Here is a 17,608-nt window from a genome sequence, read left to right as displayed (position 1 = left end):
TTCTGGGACCTTGGGTTTAACCATACCTCCCGTCACAGTGTTTTCTATTACAAAACACCTACAATCCCCACCATCACAGGGCAAGTAGGATCCAAACATTCAATCGCAAAAGATGCATTGCATTATTATGAGGTTAGTGAAAATTGATATATTATAGGTGGTCTATACAGTCACAAAAATCACAAAAGTACAGACAGTGAAAATTATCCTATACCCTAAACTGAGAACGTCTCATATGATACCTAGATGGTCACTTCCTAGCCCTCCACACCACCACGTCACCCCCTCCCCAGCATAAGGTGAGAACTTCAGGGTCCTCCCACCACCAGCCTCGTGTACTGGAGCCCTTCATTGGTCAAGTTATACCTGGTCCACTTAACTACACATTATCACAGGTGTTCGCGTCCATCACTACAATGAAAGCCATCCAGCCTTTTTGCTGGTTCAGAGCTTCAACCAATTCACTGAACAAAGTTAGGCACTTTTACTCCTCAGAATTGCAGAAATGGGTCCGTGCACCCCTGTCCTTCCACCCTTGGTTCGTTTTTACAAAGTCTCCTTTCAAAGTACCACAAATGGCATCACCTGCCAATGCTGAAAAGATAACAATATCTGTCTTTGCAAGCCTTCTGTGCGTTCAGCCCCGTCTCCTACCTGCATGAACAAACATGGAAGGGGCTGTTTTGAAGGGGCTGATATTCAGAGCACAGCCTCCCTCAAGTCCAGAGGCTGGACGATGCTGGGATCACAACCAACAGCTTCCAACGTCCACCACACAATGCCACCGTAGCCCGCTCAGTTTCCAAAGCTGTGCACATCCTTGGCTGCAAAATCACTTTTGGGACAAAGGAATGTTTCTGAATTCAAAACAATTCCACCTCAAACGTGTTCTCCACTATTAACAAACAGTTCAGGAAGAAATGAAGGAAGCTGAATCCCTCTGGGGACACACTCGGTTTTGCACCGATGGGATCTTAGCAGCATCTAAGCATCTTTGACAAGGCCATCTACAAACTCCCAGGGCTGTTGATGAAGTTGGCTGTTCACCTGCAAGAATACTTGAGGACAGGTTAGGTGAGGGTGACATTCCCCAAGCAGCCTTCCAGGCCAGAGGCAGCTGTGGTTTCCATTATACCCTGCCTCTCCCCATGTTTGGGAAATCCTAGTGGAGTTTCAGAAAGTGGAATCAGGGAGATATGTTTGACAACTCTTTTTTTTTAAAATGTGATGGATGGGGCCTGTGTCTTTTCCACAGCTGGCTTCTAGCACTGCCCCACCCTCCATTACTGCAAGTTCACCTGCTTTATAACGATCTGTTGCCCCTGTCCGTCCCTGAGTCTGGGGCAGCTATGCAAGGCAGTGGGTGGGAGAAGGATGTAACACAGCCCTATGGAGATATGAGAGGTCCACTGCCTAGGCCCAGCTGGCTTGGCTTCTCCCCATTTCTCCCTTCTGAACCCCCTTTGGGCTCTGACAGGCACTGGAGTTAATGACCACATCCATCCTTTGCCCCTGAAGGCCTTCCAGCTCCACAGCCAAAACCCCCATGGAGCTGGGAGGGCCTGCAGCCCTGGCTGATCAGGCCCAGGCGGTTTCTTGTTTATTTATTTATTTATTTATTTAATCTATCAGATAGAGAATTTTAATTAAATTGGCATAGTTAAGACCGAAAAGATAAAGTGGACATTGTTAAGTGTATCTTCAGCCCTTGCCTTAACAGGCAAATGAACACAACTGAAACACAGGTGACTCTTGCTGGTCTATGAGACAGTGAAGGGAGCTTCTCAGGATTTAAATATATTAATATAACCACTGATAAAAATCTAAATATAAAACCCATCTCCTATAGGGTTTGAGAAGGCATTCACCATATCCCTGAAAAGTTTAACCTTCCTTATTCAAGTTTAATCATCTCTTTAGAAGGGGAAAATAGTGATAGTACTTGTTGAACCAGAATTACTAGCAAAATTCAAAAAGCTGACCATATTCATTTAGCCACAAGCCAATCTTATTTAAATCGGGACAGAAATATTACATCAGCCATTCATGATCTGAATTCTAGTGTATGAGATCCATTTAAATATGGTACACATAAAAAGTCATGAGACATCGGCTTCATGATAAATAAGGCCGTGGCCAACGATTACGCATTCGTAGCTTTTTTGAGATACGCTACCAAGTCTGCCCTTTCTGCCTTCTTCTTAATGCCAGCGAAGATCATTTTTGTTCCAGGGATGTACTTCTTGGGATTCTCCAAATACTCCGTCAGCGTCTCCTCTCCCCAGGTGATGCCTTCGTTCTTGTTGGCATCTGTGTAAGAGAAGCCGACAGGCTGGCCTGTCTTTCGCCCAAACAGACCATAGAGATTTGGCCCAGGCTTGTGCTTGCCTCCCTTTTCCACAGTATGGCACTGGGCACACTTCTGAACAGAAATCTTCTTGCCCTTCTCAACATCACGCCTTTCTAAATCGTACTTTCTCCGTGCACGACTAAGAGGTTCCCGCTCGCAAGCCGAACGTCCCGCTCTCTAATCTCATATTTAAATAAATGCATTTAAGTTTTAAAACACAAAACGATTCGAAGAAGTGTCAAGTAAACCGTCACACAGATGTTAGGCTGACTGGTGTGCAGCGTATGGCTGGTCCACATTTCGGCCATGCTGACTTAGATCAGCCTTCGAGTGTTTTGAACAAATTGTTCCTCGAAGGCCTGCGTTCGGGATGCTATCTGGGGTTCCTTCCAAGCCAACAGCCTCCCTAGGAACTGGAACTCCTAAGCTCTACTGGAGCGATGTGATTCAAAGTCTTTCGCTTAGGCTAATCTATCCTGCTTTAAATCCTACAGCGCTATAGAAACTCAATGACAGAAGAGACAGCTGGTCGGTGACAGGAAAATACCGTTAGAAGGCGAGAGGCAGCCAAACCCTCGGTAAACGGATTAACTCACTTAGCTTCTGGAAGGTAAACCTTTCTGGAGATGGCATCCAAGTCAGGAGGTGGGCCAGCTCCCTGTGAGGTGGGCCCCTGAATGCAGATGAAACGTGGGTTTGGAGCTCTGATGCAGATCCAGAGGGGCCAGGCCTGGAATGCCCGGCAGGGAGTTTTAGCCTGCAGATGCCAAGGTGCAGCACATTTGAAGTTGTGAGGAAGGGGGAAAGCGACAGGAATGAAAGCAAATATCTGGGAGGGGATTTTCTTTTTTTTTTTTTTCGTGGCTGCACCCTGTGGCTTGCAGGATCTTAGTTCCCCGATTGAACCCGGGCCCTCGGCAGTGAAAGCGCTGAGTGCTAACCACTGGACTGCCAGGGAATTCCCTGGGAGGGGATTTTCTTTGGGCTCACTTCCCCTTGCATTCAAACCTATTAACCTTAGTGTGTTAGGAGCACTTTCTTCAGGAATAATCTCACTAAATGCTGCAGAAAAGTTAGAAGGAGTGTGTTGGGCTTGAGAGGTAGAGAAATAGACACAAAATTCACTAGCATCAGTGGAAACTGCAATGTTAAGTCTCCAGTTCAAATACTAGAGTTGGAATCCTGGCCTAGAGATTTTTTTTTTATCTCTACAGTTTATACTCCTCCTCAGAGATGAATGTTTTTCTTACTAGTCTTATTCTGAACAGCTACAAACTGGGATTCAACCCTGCCAGGCTGTGTGTGTGTGTGTGTGTGTGTGTGTGTGTGTGTGTGCACCTGACCTAGAGACTACCCTTTAAGTAATATGTGTGTGCTGTGTGTATTATTTTTAAAGAAATACTTTGGCTTCTATCCTTCAGATATCCAAGGGTATTTGGAAAAGATAGTCTAAGACAGACTATTGATCCATTCCTCCAGTTTCCTAAGTGCTCAGTGTATATCAAGTTTATAGAGTATAAGAACGTAACTTCTTAACAGAAATGCCTTTACTAAATTGCACTGAAATAATAAGGTCTTTTGCTTTTATATTGGAATGTTATGGCATCTTTAGGAAAATCCTTATGCTGCTTAATATTCTCACAAGTAAGGATCCTCATGAGAAAATATTTGTGACATTTGAATCAAGGATAACTTTCTCTCTTAAGAGGTTGGTATGTTTCCTTTAATCAGACAAGTGTTATATAACTCATCATATTTCTATTTTTGCTTTGGCTGCCAGGAAACTCAAAGTTAAATTATCTGTTCAAGACCAGTAACTCTACTGGCCTAAATTTGGGGTATGATCATTTTTCCCTTATTTTAATATTTGCTTAATAATCCTCAATAATAACTTTAACAGTCCTACTTTATCTGAGTCTGGTATATATTACATCTGTTACATATCAGATATATATAGTATACATTATATCAGGTCTGTTTTCGCTTGCAGTTGACAGATATCCAACTCAATTAAGTTAAGCAATAAAAAGTGGGGAGGGGATTCTTATTGGCTCATATAGCTGAAAAGTTGAAAAGCTCAGGGTAGATCCAATCATAAAACTTTAGAATAGGGACAAGTCAAAGGGACACAGGAACCAACCTGAAAGTGCTCCCAGTGACCAAAGCTGGAACAATTTGAACAACAAAATAAATAACACGGAACTGAATTATAACCCAAAGTATAAAAGAAATATATGTGAGTCCATCCTATTAATAATATAAACAAATGATGGAATAAATAGGAACAAGAAACAAATCTTCCTTACAAAAGAATTTCAAATAATATATGTAGAAGCTCCCTCTCTAGGATGTAGAGGTTAATTCCTTGGAGGGTGGACGAGATTTAGTGACTGGCTTCCAAAGAGGAGGGTATAAAAAAAGGGAAAGTAGTACCTTTACAGTGGAGAAGCCTGGCAAACACCACCTTGACCAAGTGATAAAGCTCAACGTCACCAGTGATGAGTCATGTTGATAGGATATGAACCCTCTGATACGATGTGATGAAAAAGGTACTTCACATCCATGGTAGTCTTTCCAAGACTCCAAAACCCCGTCTAAGCATGAGAAAAACATCAGACAAGCCCAAGTTGGAAAACATTCTACAGGATACCTGGCCAGGACTCCTCAAGACTGTCAATCAACATCATGAAAAACAAGAAAAGACTGAGAAACTATCACAGACCAAAGGTGACTAAGAGGGCATGATGACTAAAGGCAACGTGGTACCCTGTATTGGAAAGAGGACATTAATGGAAAAACTGGTGAAATCCAAATAAAGTCTGGAGTCTAGTTTACAGTAACGTGCCAATGTTGGCTTCTTACTTGTGACAATTGTACCATTCTAAGCTATAGTGTAAGATGTTAACAATAGGGGGAACCAAAACTCTCTGTACTAGTGTTTCAGTCTGTTCAGGCTGCTATAACAGAATACCATAGTCTGGGTGGCTTATATCCAAAAGAAATTTATTTCTCAGAGTTCTGGAAGCTGGAAGTCCAAGACCAGGGTGCCAGCATGGCTGGGTTCCGGTGAGAGTCCTCTTCCTGGTTTGCAGATGGCCATTTTCTTGTTGTATCCTCACAACAAAAAGAAAGAGAGGGATCCTGTGTTTCCTCCTCTTTCATAATGGCACTAATCCCCTTCATGAGGGCTCCCTCCCCATGACCTATTCACCTCCCAAATGCCCCACCTCCAAAAACCATCACATCAAGGGTTAGGATTCCAACTTTCATGAATATGGAGGGGGGGGACACAAACATTCAGTCTGTAGTTATCTTTGTACCTTCTCTGGGAATTTAAAATTATTCTTAAAAACAGTTAAAAAGTAGCAGAGGGACAAACAGAAAATAAATAATAAATAAAATAAAGCCAATCCCATCAATAATCATATTAAATGTTAATGGTCTAAACATTCCAATTAAAAAGTAGAATGGTCAGAATGGATAAAAGAGACCCAACTTCAGCTTGTCTAAAAGTGATGCACTTTAATTATAAAGGCACACAGATTGAAAGTGAATGGAAAAGTGATGGAAAATAATTTGTCATGTAAAAAGTAAGACTTAGAAGGATGGAGTGACTATATTAATAACAGGCTAAATACACTTCAAGGTATAGAGTATTCATAGAGATAAATTACGTATAAACACACACGCATAACCCTGATTGATGGTTTAAGAGAGATCATCTTCATCAAATGGTGTTAGAGCTGTGTTTGGCCCAGTCTTACATTTGCCTTTTTCTCTTCATGTGGCTCCCTGTCCGCTTCCTCACCCCACCCCACCCCACTTAACCAACCTTAGCAACCTAGTATTGACCTTTTCCATATTTCCCTATGCTTGTAAAATTATTTCTAAACATATAAGACCACACATACATGTATATATACATATACAAAATATTTCTGTCATTGCTTTAGGAAAACATAGGTTCAAAGCATACACACTCTGCTCCAGCTTCTCTTTTAATACCTCATGCAAATTGCTCCAGGTCCCCAGATATCGTGCTAATTCACTATTTTTAATGAACTATTGAGAACGATCTGTTACTATGAATTATCCACAATTTATTCAACGTTGAACATATATGCTTACATTATTAGTATAAGGATTCCCAGGAGTGGGATTCTGGGTCAATGGGGCACGTGTGTGTAATTTTAATACATTTTGCCAAGTTATTCCCCGAGAGGTTGTAGTAACTGCATGTCCACCAACCATGGGCGTGTGTACCCTCTTCCCTGCACAGGAAGAAGATGCCACCTGTTCAACATGAATTCTGCACCCCCAGCCCCCATGGAGGGTGTAGAGTAGATGGTACTGGGGCTCACACCCACCATTACGGGTCTCCTGGCTCACTTTGGGGAGACAGCAGCATCCACACCCACAGCTCCCTCAGCTGCTGCTCAACTTGTCTGTCAGGGTCCCAAATCCTGGGTCACTTTATGTGAATGAACCTGTTCGTGTCCACCTGGGCCAGGTGCTTCTCTGGGGAAGTACCAGCTCGTCTGCAGCTCACCTTAAAGCATCAGGGTCGTGGGCTTTGAGGAAATAAAAGACCAACTGGAGATCCAATGAGACACAGCCTCCTGGGGGTTTCAGCCTATCCTCCTGGCTTCGAAATTGACCTCGTTCTCCCCACTGCAAGGTCATCTTCTTTTCCTGTTGCCAACCCTGCTGGCCGCAGACCCACAGCAGACTTGGGGACGACACACTGACGTAGACAGTTTAACTGGTTCCCAAGATGTGTAAGGTCAAATGCCTATAATAAATCCCCTATGACACCCACAGCTATTCTGCTTCTCTGAGGGAACCCTAATACTGTACACCACAATTATTCTCATCCAGCTCTATGATAAAGCAAGCTTTGAGCCTTCAGGGTATATACTAAGACCAGCTGTTCCTATGGCCATCGCTTAGACAATGTCTGCTTAACTACAGATTGGAATTCACAGATGCAGTTTTACAGCAAGTCAATTCTGCAGACATGTATTGAGCACCTACTGTGTGCTCTCTGTGAGGTCTGCCCTCACACTAGTAATAATCCTCTTTTATAATGACCAAGAAAAAAGAAAATCTTGAGATAAGGTAAAAAACAAAAAGTTTATGCTTGTAGTTGTAGCAACTTCATATTAGATGAATCCTCCAAGTGTTTTTAATGAAACTAGACCTTTCATTGGGTGATAAAAATGACTCATGGGTGCCAGCAGTAATACGTAACTCTTTGTGTGTGTGTGTGATGATTTCCTAAGAGGTTAAGATCTAACTAATTGCCCAATTCTGAGTTTCTTTAAAAAAAAAAAAAAAAGAATCTAGCACGCGAACATGGATCAGCATCCTTAGAATTCAACAGTAGTTTAATTTATACCTAACATGTGGATTGGGAACTGCTTGAGAAGCATTCTTGTCACCTTTTTTAAAAATTAAAAAGTAAGACAGCAACTCCCTTGCCTATTCCATGAAGGTCTTAAAACATACCTGTAGGGCTTCCCTGGTGGCGCAGTGGTTGAGGGTCCGCCTGCCGATGCAGGGGACGCGGGTTTGTGCCCCGGTCCGGGAGGATCCCACATGCCGCAGAGCGGCTGGGCCCGTGAGCCATGGCCGCTGAGCCTGCGCGTCCGGAGCGTGTGCTCCGCAACGGGAGAGGCCACGACAGTGAGAGGCCCACGTACCGCAAGAAAAAAAGACATGCCTGTAAATTCTCTGATGCTCCTCCCATTAAAAGGCATGTCTGATTGGCCTCCCTTCGACTATGCGCTGGCCTCTGTGACTCTCTTAGAAGAGACCCAGCTTGGGTTTGGAGGCTCATTCATAAAAGCAATACAGACCCTACCTGGCTCTGTCTTTTCAGGCATATGCTTTGGAGCCCTGAATCCCCAGAAGGACTCCAACCACCCAGAAGTCACTATGCGGGAGAAGCCACGTAGCGAGTCCTTCCGATGAGTCCAACCCCAGCCCCCCTCCCATCACAACTGTGTCATGTGAAAACCGCCCAGCTGAGCCTACTCAACCTCCGCAAGCCTCGAGGTAATGACATGTTATTTTAAACCACTAAGTTTCAGTGTGGTTTGTTATATGGCAATAAATAACTGGAACATTCTGGGTAGAGAAATAAATAGCACCGTCACCCTGCTCTCAGGACTCACAGTTTACAGGGAGACAGAATCACAGTTTCAATACCACATCAGGGCCCTATGGGGTGTATTCAAGGCTCAGAGGGAGCACAGAGGCAAGACTGACTTCCAGATTTGAATAATGAGGGATCTCACGTCTCGTGGGGTTTTTAAGCTCTCTTATTTAGTGACAGCTCTATGTTCATAAATGTTAGCAGACTACAGCACTCCTGAAGCCCAGTGAACCCAGTGGGCTCCCGCGTCATCTGCAACAACCGGGTGGATGGCTGTCGGTTTAGGATGGCACCCAAGGACTGACTCTCCTTACTATCCAATCCACATGGCACTGTGCATTCTGAAAATGTGAACGTGGATTTCATTTGCCACAGAAACTCTTCCAGATACTGCAAACTTTTCTCATGGGGAGCTTAGAAGACAAATATTTCCTACTTCCCAGTTTGGCCTGTAGGAAGGAGACAGAAGAAATGCTATGGAGGATGGGCTCTAGGCCGAGCAATTTACATCATCTCATTTGATCACAGGTCAGTCCTGTCAGGCACAGCCTGTTACAGTCATCGTCCGGAGACAGGAAGCAAGTCGCAAGGAGAAAACCGTCTGCCCACGGTCAGCAAAAAGCATGGCTGGGATGTGAAACCAGATGTCCCGGCACCAAACCTCTTTCTGTTATGGGTTAAACTGTGTCTCCCCAAGGGCTTTCCTGGCGGTCCAGTGGTTAAGACTCCATGCTCCCAATGCAGGGGGGCATGGGGTCAATCCCTGGTTGGGGAACTAAGATCCCGCATGCCGCACCGTGCAAACAAAAACAAAACAAAACAAAGAGCAAACTGTGTTCCCCCCAAATGATATGTTGAGGTTCTAACCCCCAGGACCTCAGAATAGCAGGAAATACATCATTGCAGATGTAATTAGTGAGGATGAAATCATAATGGAATAGGACAGACCTCTAATCCAATAGGACCGGTGTCCTTATAAGAAAAGGAGAAGAGACAAAGAGAGAAACACACAGGAGCGGAGGCCATGTGATGATGGAGACAGAGATGGGAGGGATGCAGCTACAAGCCAAGGAATGCCGAGGATTGCCGGCCACCACCAGGAGCCAGGAGTGGCAAGGAAGGGTCCCCCCTTAGAGCCACTGGAAGGAGCACGGCCCTGCCAACACCTAGATTTTGGACTTCCAGCCTCCAGATCTATATAAGAGAATAAATTTCTGTTGTTTAAGCCACTCAGTTTGTGGTACTTTCTTACAGGAGCCCCAGTCCCCTAGAGTCCTGACCTCCAAAGGGGCTGACACGGGCCAGATTCTGATGATTTACCACGACCTTGACAATCTGAAGTAGGAGGAGCATGTTCTAGAGAAACTTGTAAAGGACTCATTCTCTGCTCACATCAGGCCGAACAACTACAGATTCCACTTGGCCACACTGAAAGTGGTCTGGGATGGCCTGGGTGTCTGCATGTCAGGAAACTTCTTTAAGGAGCTGGGATTTTTTTGTTCCAGTGTGAACTATATCACAGGATTCTTATTTATCCAAAGAATTTTCCATGTAAATAAAGACATTTGCAAATTGATTTAGATTAATCAGGTGTGACTGCTGGATAAACAGAGGGAAAAACTCTGTCACTGAGATCCGGGCACTGGAACAACCAGGACCCTGTGCACAGGCTTGCAACAGAGGCAGCAGCAGAGGCAGAACTGTGGTCCAGGAGAGAAGAAAAAACCAGAAAGGGAAAGAAACCTGAAAATATGGGGTATGATCTTGGGGTATAATCCCTAAAGAGGCCGCTGGACTCAAAGGTCACCCAGGAGATGTGAGTTTAAATTATGGGCTCCCCAAACCCAAATCTGGGGGATTTCTACCTTCTGGTCTGCCCCTTCTCCTTCCACCCACCCCTCACCCCATCTCCATGCACAAACAGACACTCACACACACACACACACACGCACAGAAATACACCAGAGTCACACACAGAGACACAGACAGAAACATACACAGAGTCATACACACGCACACACGGAAACATACACAGAGTCACACACACACACACACAGAGACACAGACAGAAACATACACAGTCGTACACACGCACACACGGAAACATACACAGAGTCACACACACACACAGAGACACAGACAGAAACATACACAGAGTCACACACACGCACACACGGAAACATACACAGAGTCACACACACACACACCCTCGGGCACAGGGTTTTTAGAGACTGTGTTGCATGTATTCACCACTCAGTGCTAAGTGCTCCCAGGCTGCAGTATTATCTCATTTTCTTCTCGCAGCAACCCTTTAAGGCAGTTGTTGCTAATCCCATTTTGCAGACAGGAATACGGAGCCCCAGAGATATTAAATGTCTGGTACAAGTTTCCACAGTCAGCAAGCGGCCCAGCAGGGATGCTAATCTCTCCCCTGAGTCCAGATCCGGGTCCCCACCTTTCCCACCAAAATACACAAACCCACGTTGATTCCATCCACACTGTTTCAGGTGCTAAGAAGAAAGCAATGAACAAACCAGACCAAGGCCTTAGGCGGTGGGGGAAATGGGGAAATGTTGGTCAAAGGTACAAACTTCCAGCTATAAGATGAATAAATTCTGCGGATGTGATGTACTACAGCTAACAACGCTGTATTACCTACTTGCTGACTACAGCTAACAACACGGAATCGCATATTTCAAAGTTTCTGTGAGAGCAGATCTCAAATATCCTCACCACAAAACCGAAAGGGTAATTAAGTGTCGGGATGGAGGTTTAGCTAATGCTATGGGGCAATCATTTTGCGATACATAAATGTATAAAACCTACACACCGTACACCTTAAACTTACACAGTGTTATCGGTCAATTATATCTCATTAAAGACGGGGGGAAAAAACAACACGTATTGTATGACTCCATCTATATGAAATGTCCAAAAAAGTCTAAAGAGATACAAAGTAGATTACTGTTCGCTTAAGGCTGGGAGTGGAAATGGGGAATGACTGCAGATGGGCACAAGAATTCTTTTGGGGATGATGGAAATGTTCTGAAATTAGATCGTGGTGACGGTGGCACCAATCTGTAAATATGCTAAAAATAGTAAGTATAGAATTCATATACTTAAAACGGGTGTATTTTATAAGATGTAAACTATACCTCAATAAAGCCGTTAATAACAACAACAAAACCGAAACAGACCGGACCCCACCCTCGGGGAACTCACGTCGCTCACCATCCAGGAGCGCTTATTCCTTTCCATGTGAGTCGTCTGCCTCCTCCAGGACGGAACGTGAATGTGCACGGGCAGCCCTGGGGGTCTAGCATCTGAATCTGTGGGCCTCAGGTCAGGGTGCATTTCTATCAAGCTCCCAGGTGAGTCCAATGCTGCTGACCCACGGACCCCATCCTGAGGACCAAGGCTGCACTACGTCTTGGAGAGGAGAGAAAAGGGTGTATTTCATGCCCCATATCAGTTGTTGACTCTTTTTTGGCAGATCAGCCCTGGCTACCTGACTGGTGAGTCTGGGAAGGGGACTGGCTAACAGGATGGGCGGTTCCCCGTGGGACCACCTGCTTCACTCCTCTGGCTCAACCCCACGTGCCCTGTCACCCCCACGCCGAGAAGTGCTTCCTTCCGGGGCGCAGTCTTAGGGAGCCAACGGCCCATAGATGGAGGCCACGTTCTCAATATCAGCCTCATCTGTATGTCCATTTTCCACCTGCTTTATTTCTGTGATTTCTTAATTAGTTCCAGTCAGGAACAGGGAAGAGTCACTAGGCTGAATCATGTGAAATCGCCAACTGAACAGGTCAGTAGGATATTGACAACTTGGTACAGTTCAAGCTAATATTTATTGGGCAGCGTCATATTCTACCACCACATACCAGTGGTTTTCAAACTCAGGTCATATCAAAATCACCTGGGGATCTGGAAAACCCACGAAGGCCCAGGCCTCATCTTACTTCAGCTCACTTGAGCGTCTGTGTCCTTCATCAGCCCTGTAGACGAGGCTACATACACCAAGGTTTGAGATGCCCCGTGACATGGCAAGCACGATGCTGGGTTCCCTGCTTATTTCATTGAATCCCTGGGACGACCCATCGTGCCCGTGCCTGCGTCAGCTCCTATGGGCTCTCACGAGCAAGTTGTTAAATTTTTGGAAACTTTGTGAGCTGTCTGTTAAACATAGTTATTATTAAAAATTAAAGTATATGAACTTACAATTAAGTAAATTATATTAAAAGCATAGGTAATACGTACTCAAAACTCGTCACTTCCTAATTATTCTACTACATTTTACTATCATCTATGCTTTGGGAGCTATTGACAAACATTGTATCAGTGTGTTGGAAATGGTATATTGTGGTGTGTGGCTGTAGTCTCTTCCCAGCACTGCCTTCCCTGGCTTCATGTTGGTGGTTTGAAATCATCCACGATGAGAGTGTTTATACCGTGGAAGCTGGCAAACACTACAAATCGGGCGTTACTTCCCCAGATCAGACCCTCGACATCCCCATTTCACAGATGAGGAAACTGAGGTTTGGAGATTAAATGACTTTCCCATGATCTCAGGGCCCCAGTCTGCACTCAGACAGCTGACTTAGGAGCCCAAGTTTTTAACCAATGGGCATATTGTGCTTTTTCTTCATATCTTTCCTAGGCTTGTGGCATAAATCTCCACCCACCTTCCTGGAAAGCACATCTCGCTCCCCAACAACTGGCCGCCCCCAGGACCCCACCCCCTCTTCCCCAGCAGCCTAAAAAGGAGGCCAAAATAATGCTCCACCAGCAGGGCCCATGGCCTCTGACAGGTCAGGTACGTCAGCAGAGTCAGGAGTGGCTTCGTTGCCCAAGCCCAGACTCCTGTAGGGTCTCCCCACCAGTGGATGTCTGTACAGTTTTAGTGGGATAAGTTAAATTGGGTGGGTGCTCTTGGTGAAAAAAGTCATAAAGAGATGGCAGAGTCTGGAGGTAAGAGGAAGGCCAGTGGAGTTTTGCCTCACAGGTCGGGGAGGCTGAGAAGATGCATGTTGAGAGAGAAGTGGGGAGATGGGAGGGGTGTTGCTTTCAGCCCACCCCCACCCAGCAGTGGTCCCTTGGTCCCTCGAAGGAACCTGGACGGAGAGAGGAAGGAAAGTCCACAGTGGGGGGACAGTGTGAGAGGTCCAGGCTGGTTTCCCCTCACTCTTCTCTCTCATTTTCTCTCCAAAATGTTGGGTCCCTAATGATTCTATCTCCAAGTGCCACTCCCACTCAGTCCCCAGAGGAGGAAATACTTGGGACAAAGACCTCCCTTGAACGATTCTAGTTTTGTTTTAAAAAAGAGAATGGGGACTTCCCTGGTGGCGCAGTGGTTAAGAATCTGCCTGCCAATGCAGGGGACACGGGTTCCAGCCCTGGTCTGGAAGATGCCACATGTCACGGAGCAACTAAGCCCGTGCACCACAACTACTGAGCCCGCGTGCCACAACTACTGAAGCCCACACGCCTAGAGCCCGTGCTCCACAACAAGAGAAGCCACCGCAATGAGAAGACCGCGCACCGCAACGAAGAGTAGCCCCCGTGCTGCAACTAGAGAAAGCCCGTGCATAGTAATGAAGACCCAACACAGTCAAAATAAATAAATAAATAAATAAAAAGAAAAACAGTGAATGTAGAAAAACAAAAGGAAAAAGGAGAGAAAACTGAGGTCACAACCCGTTTATGACATAGTGTTGACAGCAGGATTCAGGGTGTTTTATTATCTTTTTTTTGGCACTGGCTTTCCCTCTGTTTTCCGGCAATAATACTGTACATTTTTTATAATGATGAGGAAACAAGTTATATTTTAGTACGAAGGAGGAAGGGGAAGAAAACAGAAGAAGAAATCATCACAGCAATTATACAATTATGTAATTATGGGGCAAAAAATACTTTCACATTAAATAATCCATTGCTTTCTCCCAACAGCCCTGCAAGGAAGAAGCACAGACGATGTTAATTCAATGTTTAAAATGGGGGAAGATGCTTATTCACCATAATTAAGATATGGAATCAACCTAAGTGTGTGTCAATGGATAAAGAAAATGTGGTATGTATATATTAATACAATGGAATATTATTCACCCTTAAAAAAGGAGATTCTGCCATTTGGGACAACCTTGATAAGCCTGAAGGACATTATGCTTAGTGAAATAGGACAGACGCAGACCAATAGTGCACGATTTCACTTAGAAGTGGAATCTGAAAAAGTCAAACTCATAGAAGCAGAGAGTAGAATGGCGGTTGCCGGGCACTGAGGGTAGGAGGGGAATGGGGAGATGTTAGCCATAGGGTACAAAGTTTCAGTTATGCAGGATGAATAAGTTCTGGAGAGTTCATGTACAGCATGGTGACTATAGTGAATACTACTGTATCGTGCACCGGAAATTTGCTAAGAGAGTAGATCATATATGTTCTCGCCACACCAAAAAAAAAAAAAGTTAACAATGTGAGGTGATGGATGTATTAATTCGCTTGATTGTAGTAATTATTTTACAACATATTTGTATATCAAAATATTACATTGTACACATTAAATATAGTTACAATTTTTATTTGCCGATAAAGCTGGCAAAAATAGGGAAGCTGAGGGCTGGGGGCTGTTGACGTTTCCAAGGTCAAAGAGAGAGTCCAAAGCAGAGTCAGGACCTGGCTTGAAGTCTCTCAGCTCTAAATCCAGTACTCCTACCACTGCGCTGGGGGCACTCTCTGTACAAGTGACATCTATGGAATGTCTTCCATCCAAAACAACCTCCCCTTACCTCCCCAGATCCAGAGGGGGGGGGATGCTCTTGACCAGGTAGAATGAAGCATTTCTGTGCCCTGACCATGGAGTTTTGGGGGGAAAGGGGGAGCACATCCAACTCACTTAGGGCTGGTCAGAGTTCCTTCCCTTAGAATCTGGAGTTGAGTCATGGAGAAATAGAGAGAGTGATGAGAGACAGAGAAAGAAGGAATGAGACCTTGTTCATGTGGCTGGTAAGCATGGTTTGCCCTGTGACGTGGGGAACAGAGAACGTAGGTCTGCAGGGACATAAAAATAAAGCAGAGACACAAAAAGGAATGGAGATGAGAGACGAAGGGAGAACCTGAGTGACCTTCTAAGGCCTTCATCAAGCTTAGCTCTGGGCTCGCTTCGGCAGCACATATACTAAAAGTGGAACAATACAGAGAAGATTAGCATGACCCCTGCACAAGGATGACACGCAAATTTGTGAAGCATTCCATATTAAAAAAAAAGCTTACCTGTGCTCCTGCCCTACATCCTTATAATAAGCGCCATTTTGTTTTTGTTTTTTTTTTAATTAAGGTGGGTTGAGTTGATATCTGTTTCTTGCAGCCAAAAGATTGCAAACTAACAATTCGTTACTGCATGGATGTACCTTCCTCACACTGACTTTGAAACGTTTAAATTTTCCAGAAGGAGGCCTATTTCACTTTAAGTATTTACCGTTATTTGTCATGGAACAACCAAGAGCAAATATAATATTTGTCAGTGGAACCCAGAAGCAATCCCTTTAAAGAAGAAAACAAGGATGCCTGCCACCAACACCATGACATTCGCTATTTTCTGGAGGACTTGGTGCATGCAATAAGGTAAGGAAAAGAAATAAGAGAAACAAATACAGGAAAAGAACAGGCAAAATTATTATAGTTTCAGATAATATGATTATCCACCTAGTAAATCCACTGAATATCATGCTGAACCTGTAAGAGTTTGATAAAGTGGTTGGATATGATATAAAAAAACAAAAATCAATTATTTCTCTGTATGCCAAAAAAACACGATTGTAATGTGTAATGGAAAAAAGATCTCACTAACACAATGAGAACTGTAAAATGCCTAGGAATAAACCTAACGAGCATTGTGCAATTTATCTGCAAAACACCATAAAACTTTACTAAAAAACAAAAAAGAAGAACTAGCTAAATACAAGGTATACCCTGAGGTCAACAGCATTACTGGCCCCAATTCTTCATCTCTGTCTGAATCCATTCCTTACCTTGGCCTCCTTGTGGGCAGAGTATATTCCTCCATCCCTTGATTCTAGGCTAAACCATGTGACTTGCTTTGGCCAACAGCATGTAAGCAGAAGTAACAGTGTGCAATTTGGACTCTAGGTCTTAAGACACTTCTGCTTGCTTTCCTGCATCTCTCCCATTGCCATGAAAGAAGCTTATCCCAGACCTGATGCCCAAAAAGAATAAAAATGGAGCCGACCTAAGCACCAACTTCAGTGAGGAGCTAAGCCCAACCAGATGTATCTGTAACTTGAAGGGGAGCTACCCAGACAAGCCCAGCCCAGATCTGCCATGTCCAGCCATCTTATGGACTTGTGACCAATAATAAATAGATGTGTTTTAAGCCTACTGGGTTTCAGGATGCTTTGTTAGACAGCAAGAGGTAACTGATATACCATATTCCTGGATGGTGATACTCAATATTGTAAAGATGCATTCTCTGCAAATTAATCTATAAAGTCCAGTGTGATTCCAATCAAAATACCAACAGATATTTACTTCTCTGGGATTTAAAAATTAAATGGCAAAACAAAATTAGCTGCTAAATTTATGGAGGGAAAAAAACTAATGGAGGAGAACAAGATATTACCCCATCAGATATTCAGAGGTACCATAAAACTAGGCTAGTTACACAACATGGTAACAGACAAATGAACCAATGGAACACAACCAAGGGGGAGATGATAGTTAGATAGATAGATAGATAGATAGGGATAGGATGTCACAGAATAATAGAGATAATGCTATATTACAAATCAGTGGTGGGGGGTGATTGATTATATAGTAAAGAGCATTGAAACAACTGACCATCACTTTGAAAAATGTAAAAGTAAACTGTTACATCACCCTACAATAAATTCCAGGTGGATTAAAGACCGACATGCAATCAATCAAACTATAAAAGTACTAGAAAAAAGTACAGACAACTAGTGTCATAATCTTGGAGTAGAGCAGGCCCTTCTAAGCAAGACAGAATCCGGAAGCCTTTGAGAAATAGATTCACAAATTTTACTCCATAAAGAGTAAACGTTCTATACAGCAAAAGACCACAGATAAAG

At 44.0% G+C, this 17,608-nt stretch overlaps 1 protein-coding gene and 1 non-coding gene across 2 annotated transcripts; one reads left to right on the top strand and one right to left on the bottom strand.

The window, feature by feature from the left end:
- Positions 1-2,143: 2,143 nt before the first annotated feature.
- LOC109548098 (cytochrome c-like) lies at positions 2,144-2,658 on the bottom strand. The gene is made up of 2 exons (XM_019924183.2): positions 2,648-2,658; positions 2,144-2,489 (listed from the first exon to the last, which is right to left on the bottom strand). Exons 1-2 carry the CDS (start codon positions 2,656-2,658, stop codon positions 2,144-2,146), a joined length of 357 nt encoding a protein of 118 aa, XP_019779742.2.
- A 12,996-nt stretch (positions 2,659-15,654) lies between these two features.
- LOC117311254 (U6 spliceosomal RNA) lies at positions 15,655-15,761 on the top strand. The gene has a single exon (XR_004525479.1). It is a non-coding gene; the product is annotated as a U6 spliceosomal RNA (small nuclear RNA).
- Positions 15,762-17,608: the final 1,847 nt, after the last annotated feature.

This window comes from Tursiops truncatus, chromosome 2 (assembly GCF_011762595.2).
Source record: "Tursiops truncatus isolate mTurTru1 chromosome 2, mTurTru1.mat.Y, whole genome shotgun sequence".
NCBI classification, from domain to species: domain Eukaryota; kingdom Metazoa; phylum Chordata; class Mammalia; order Artiodactyla; family Delphinidae; genus Tursiops; species Tursiops truncatus.
The sequence above is the reverse complement of the archived record's forward strand: the minus strand, read 5'-3'. Positions and strand labels throughout refer to the sequence as shown.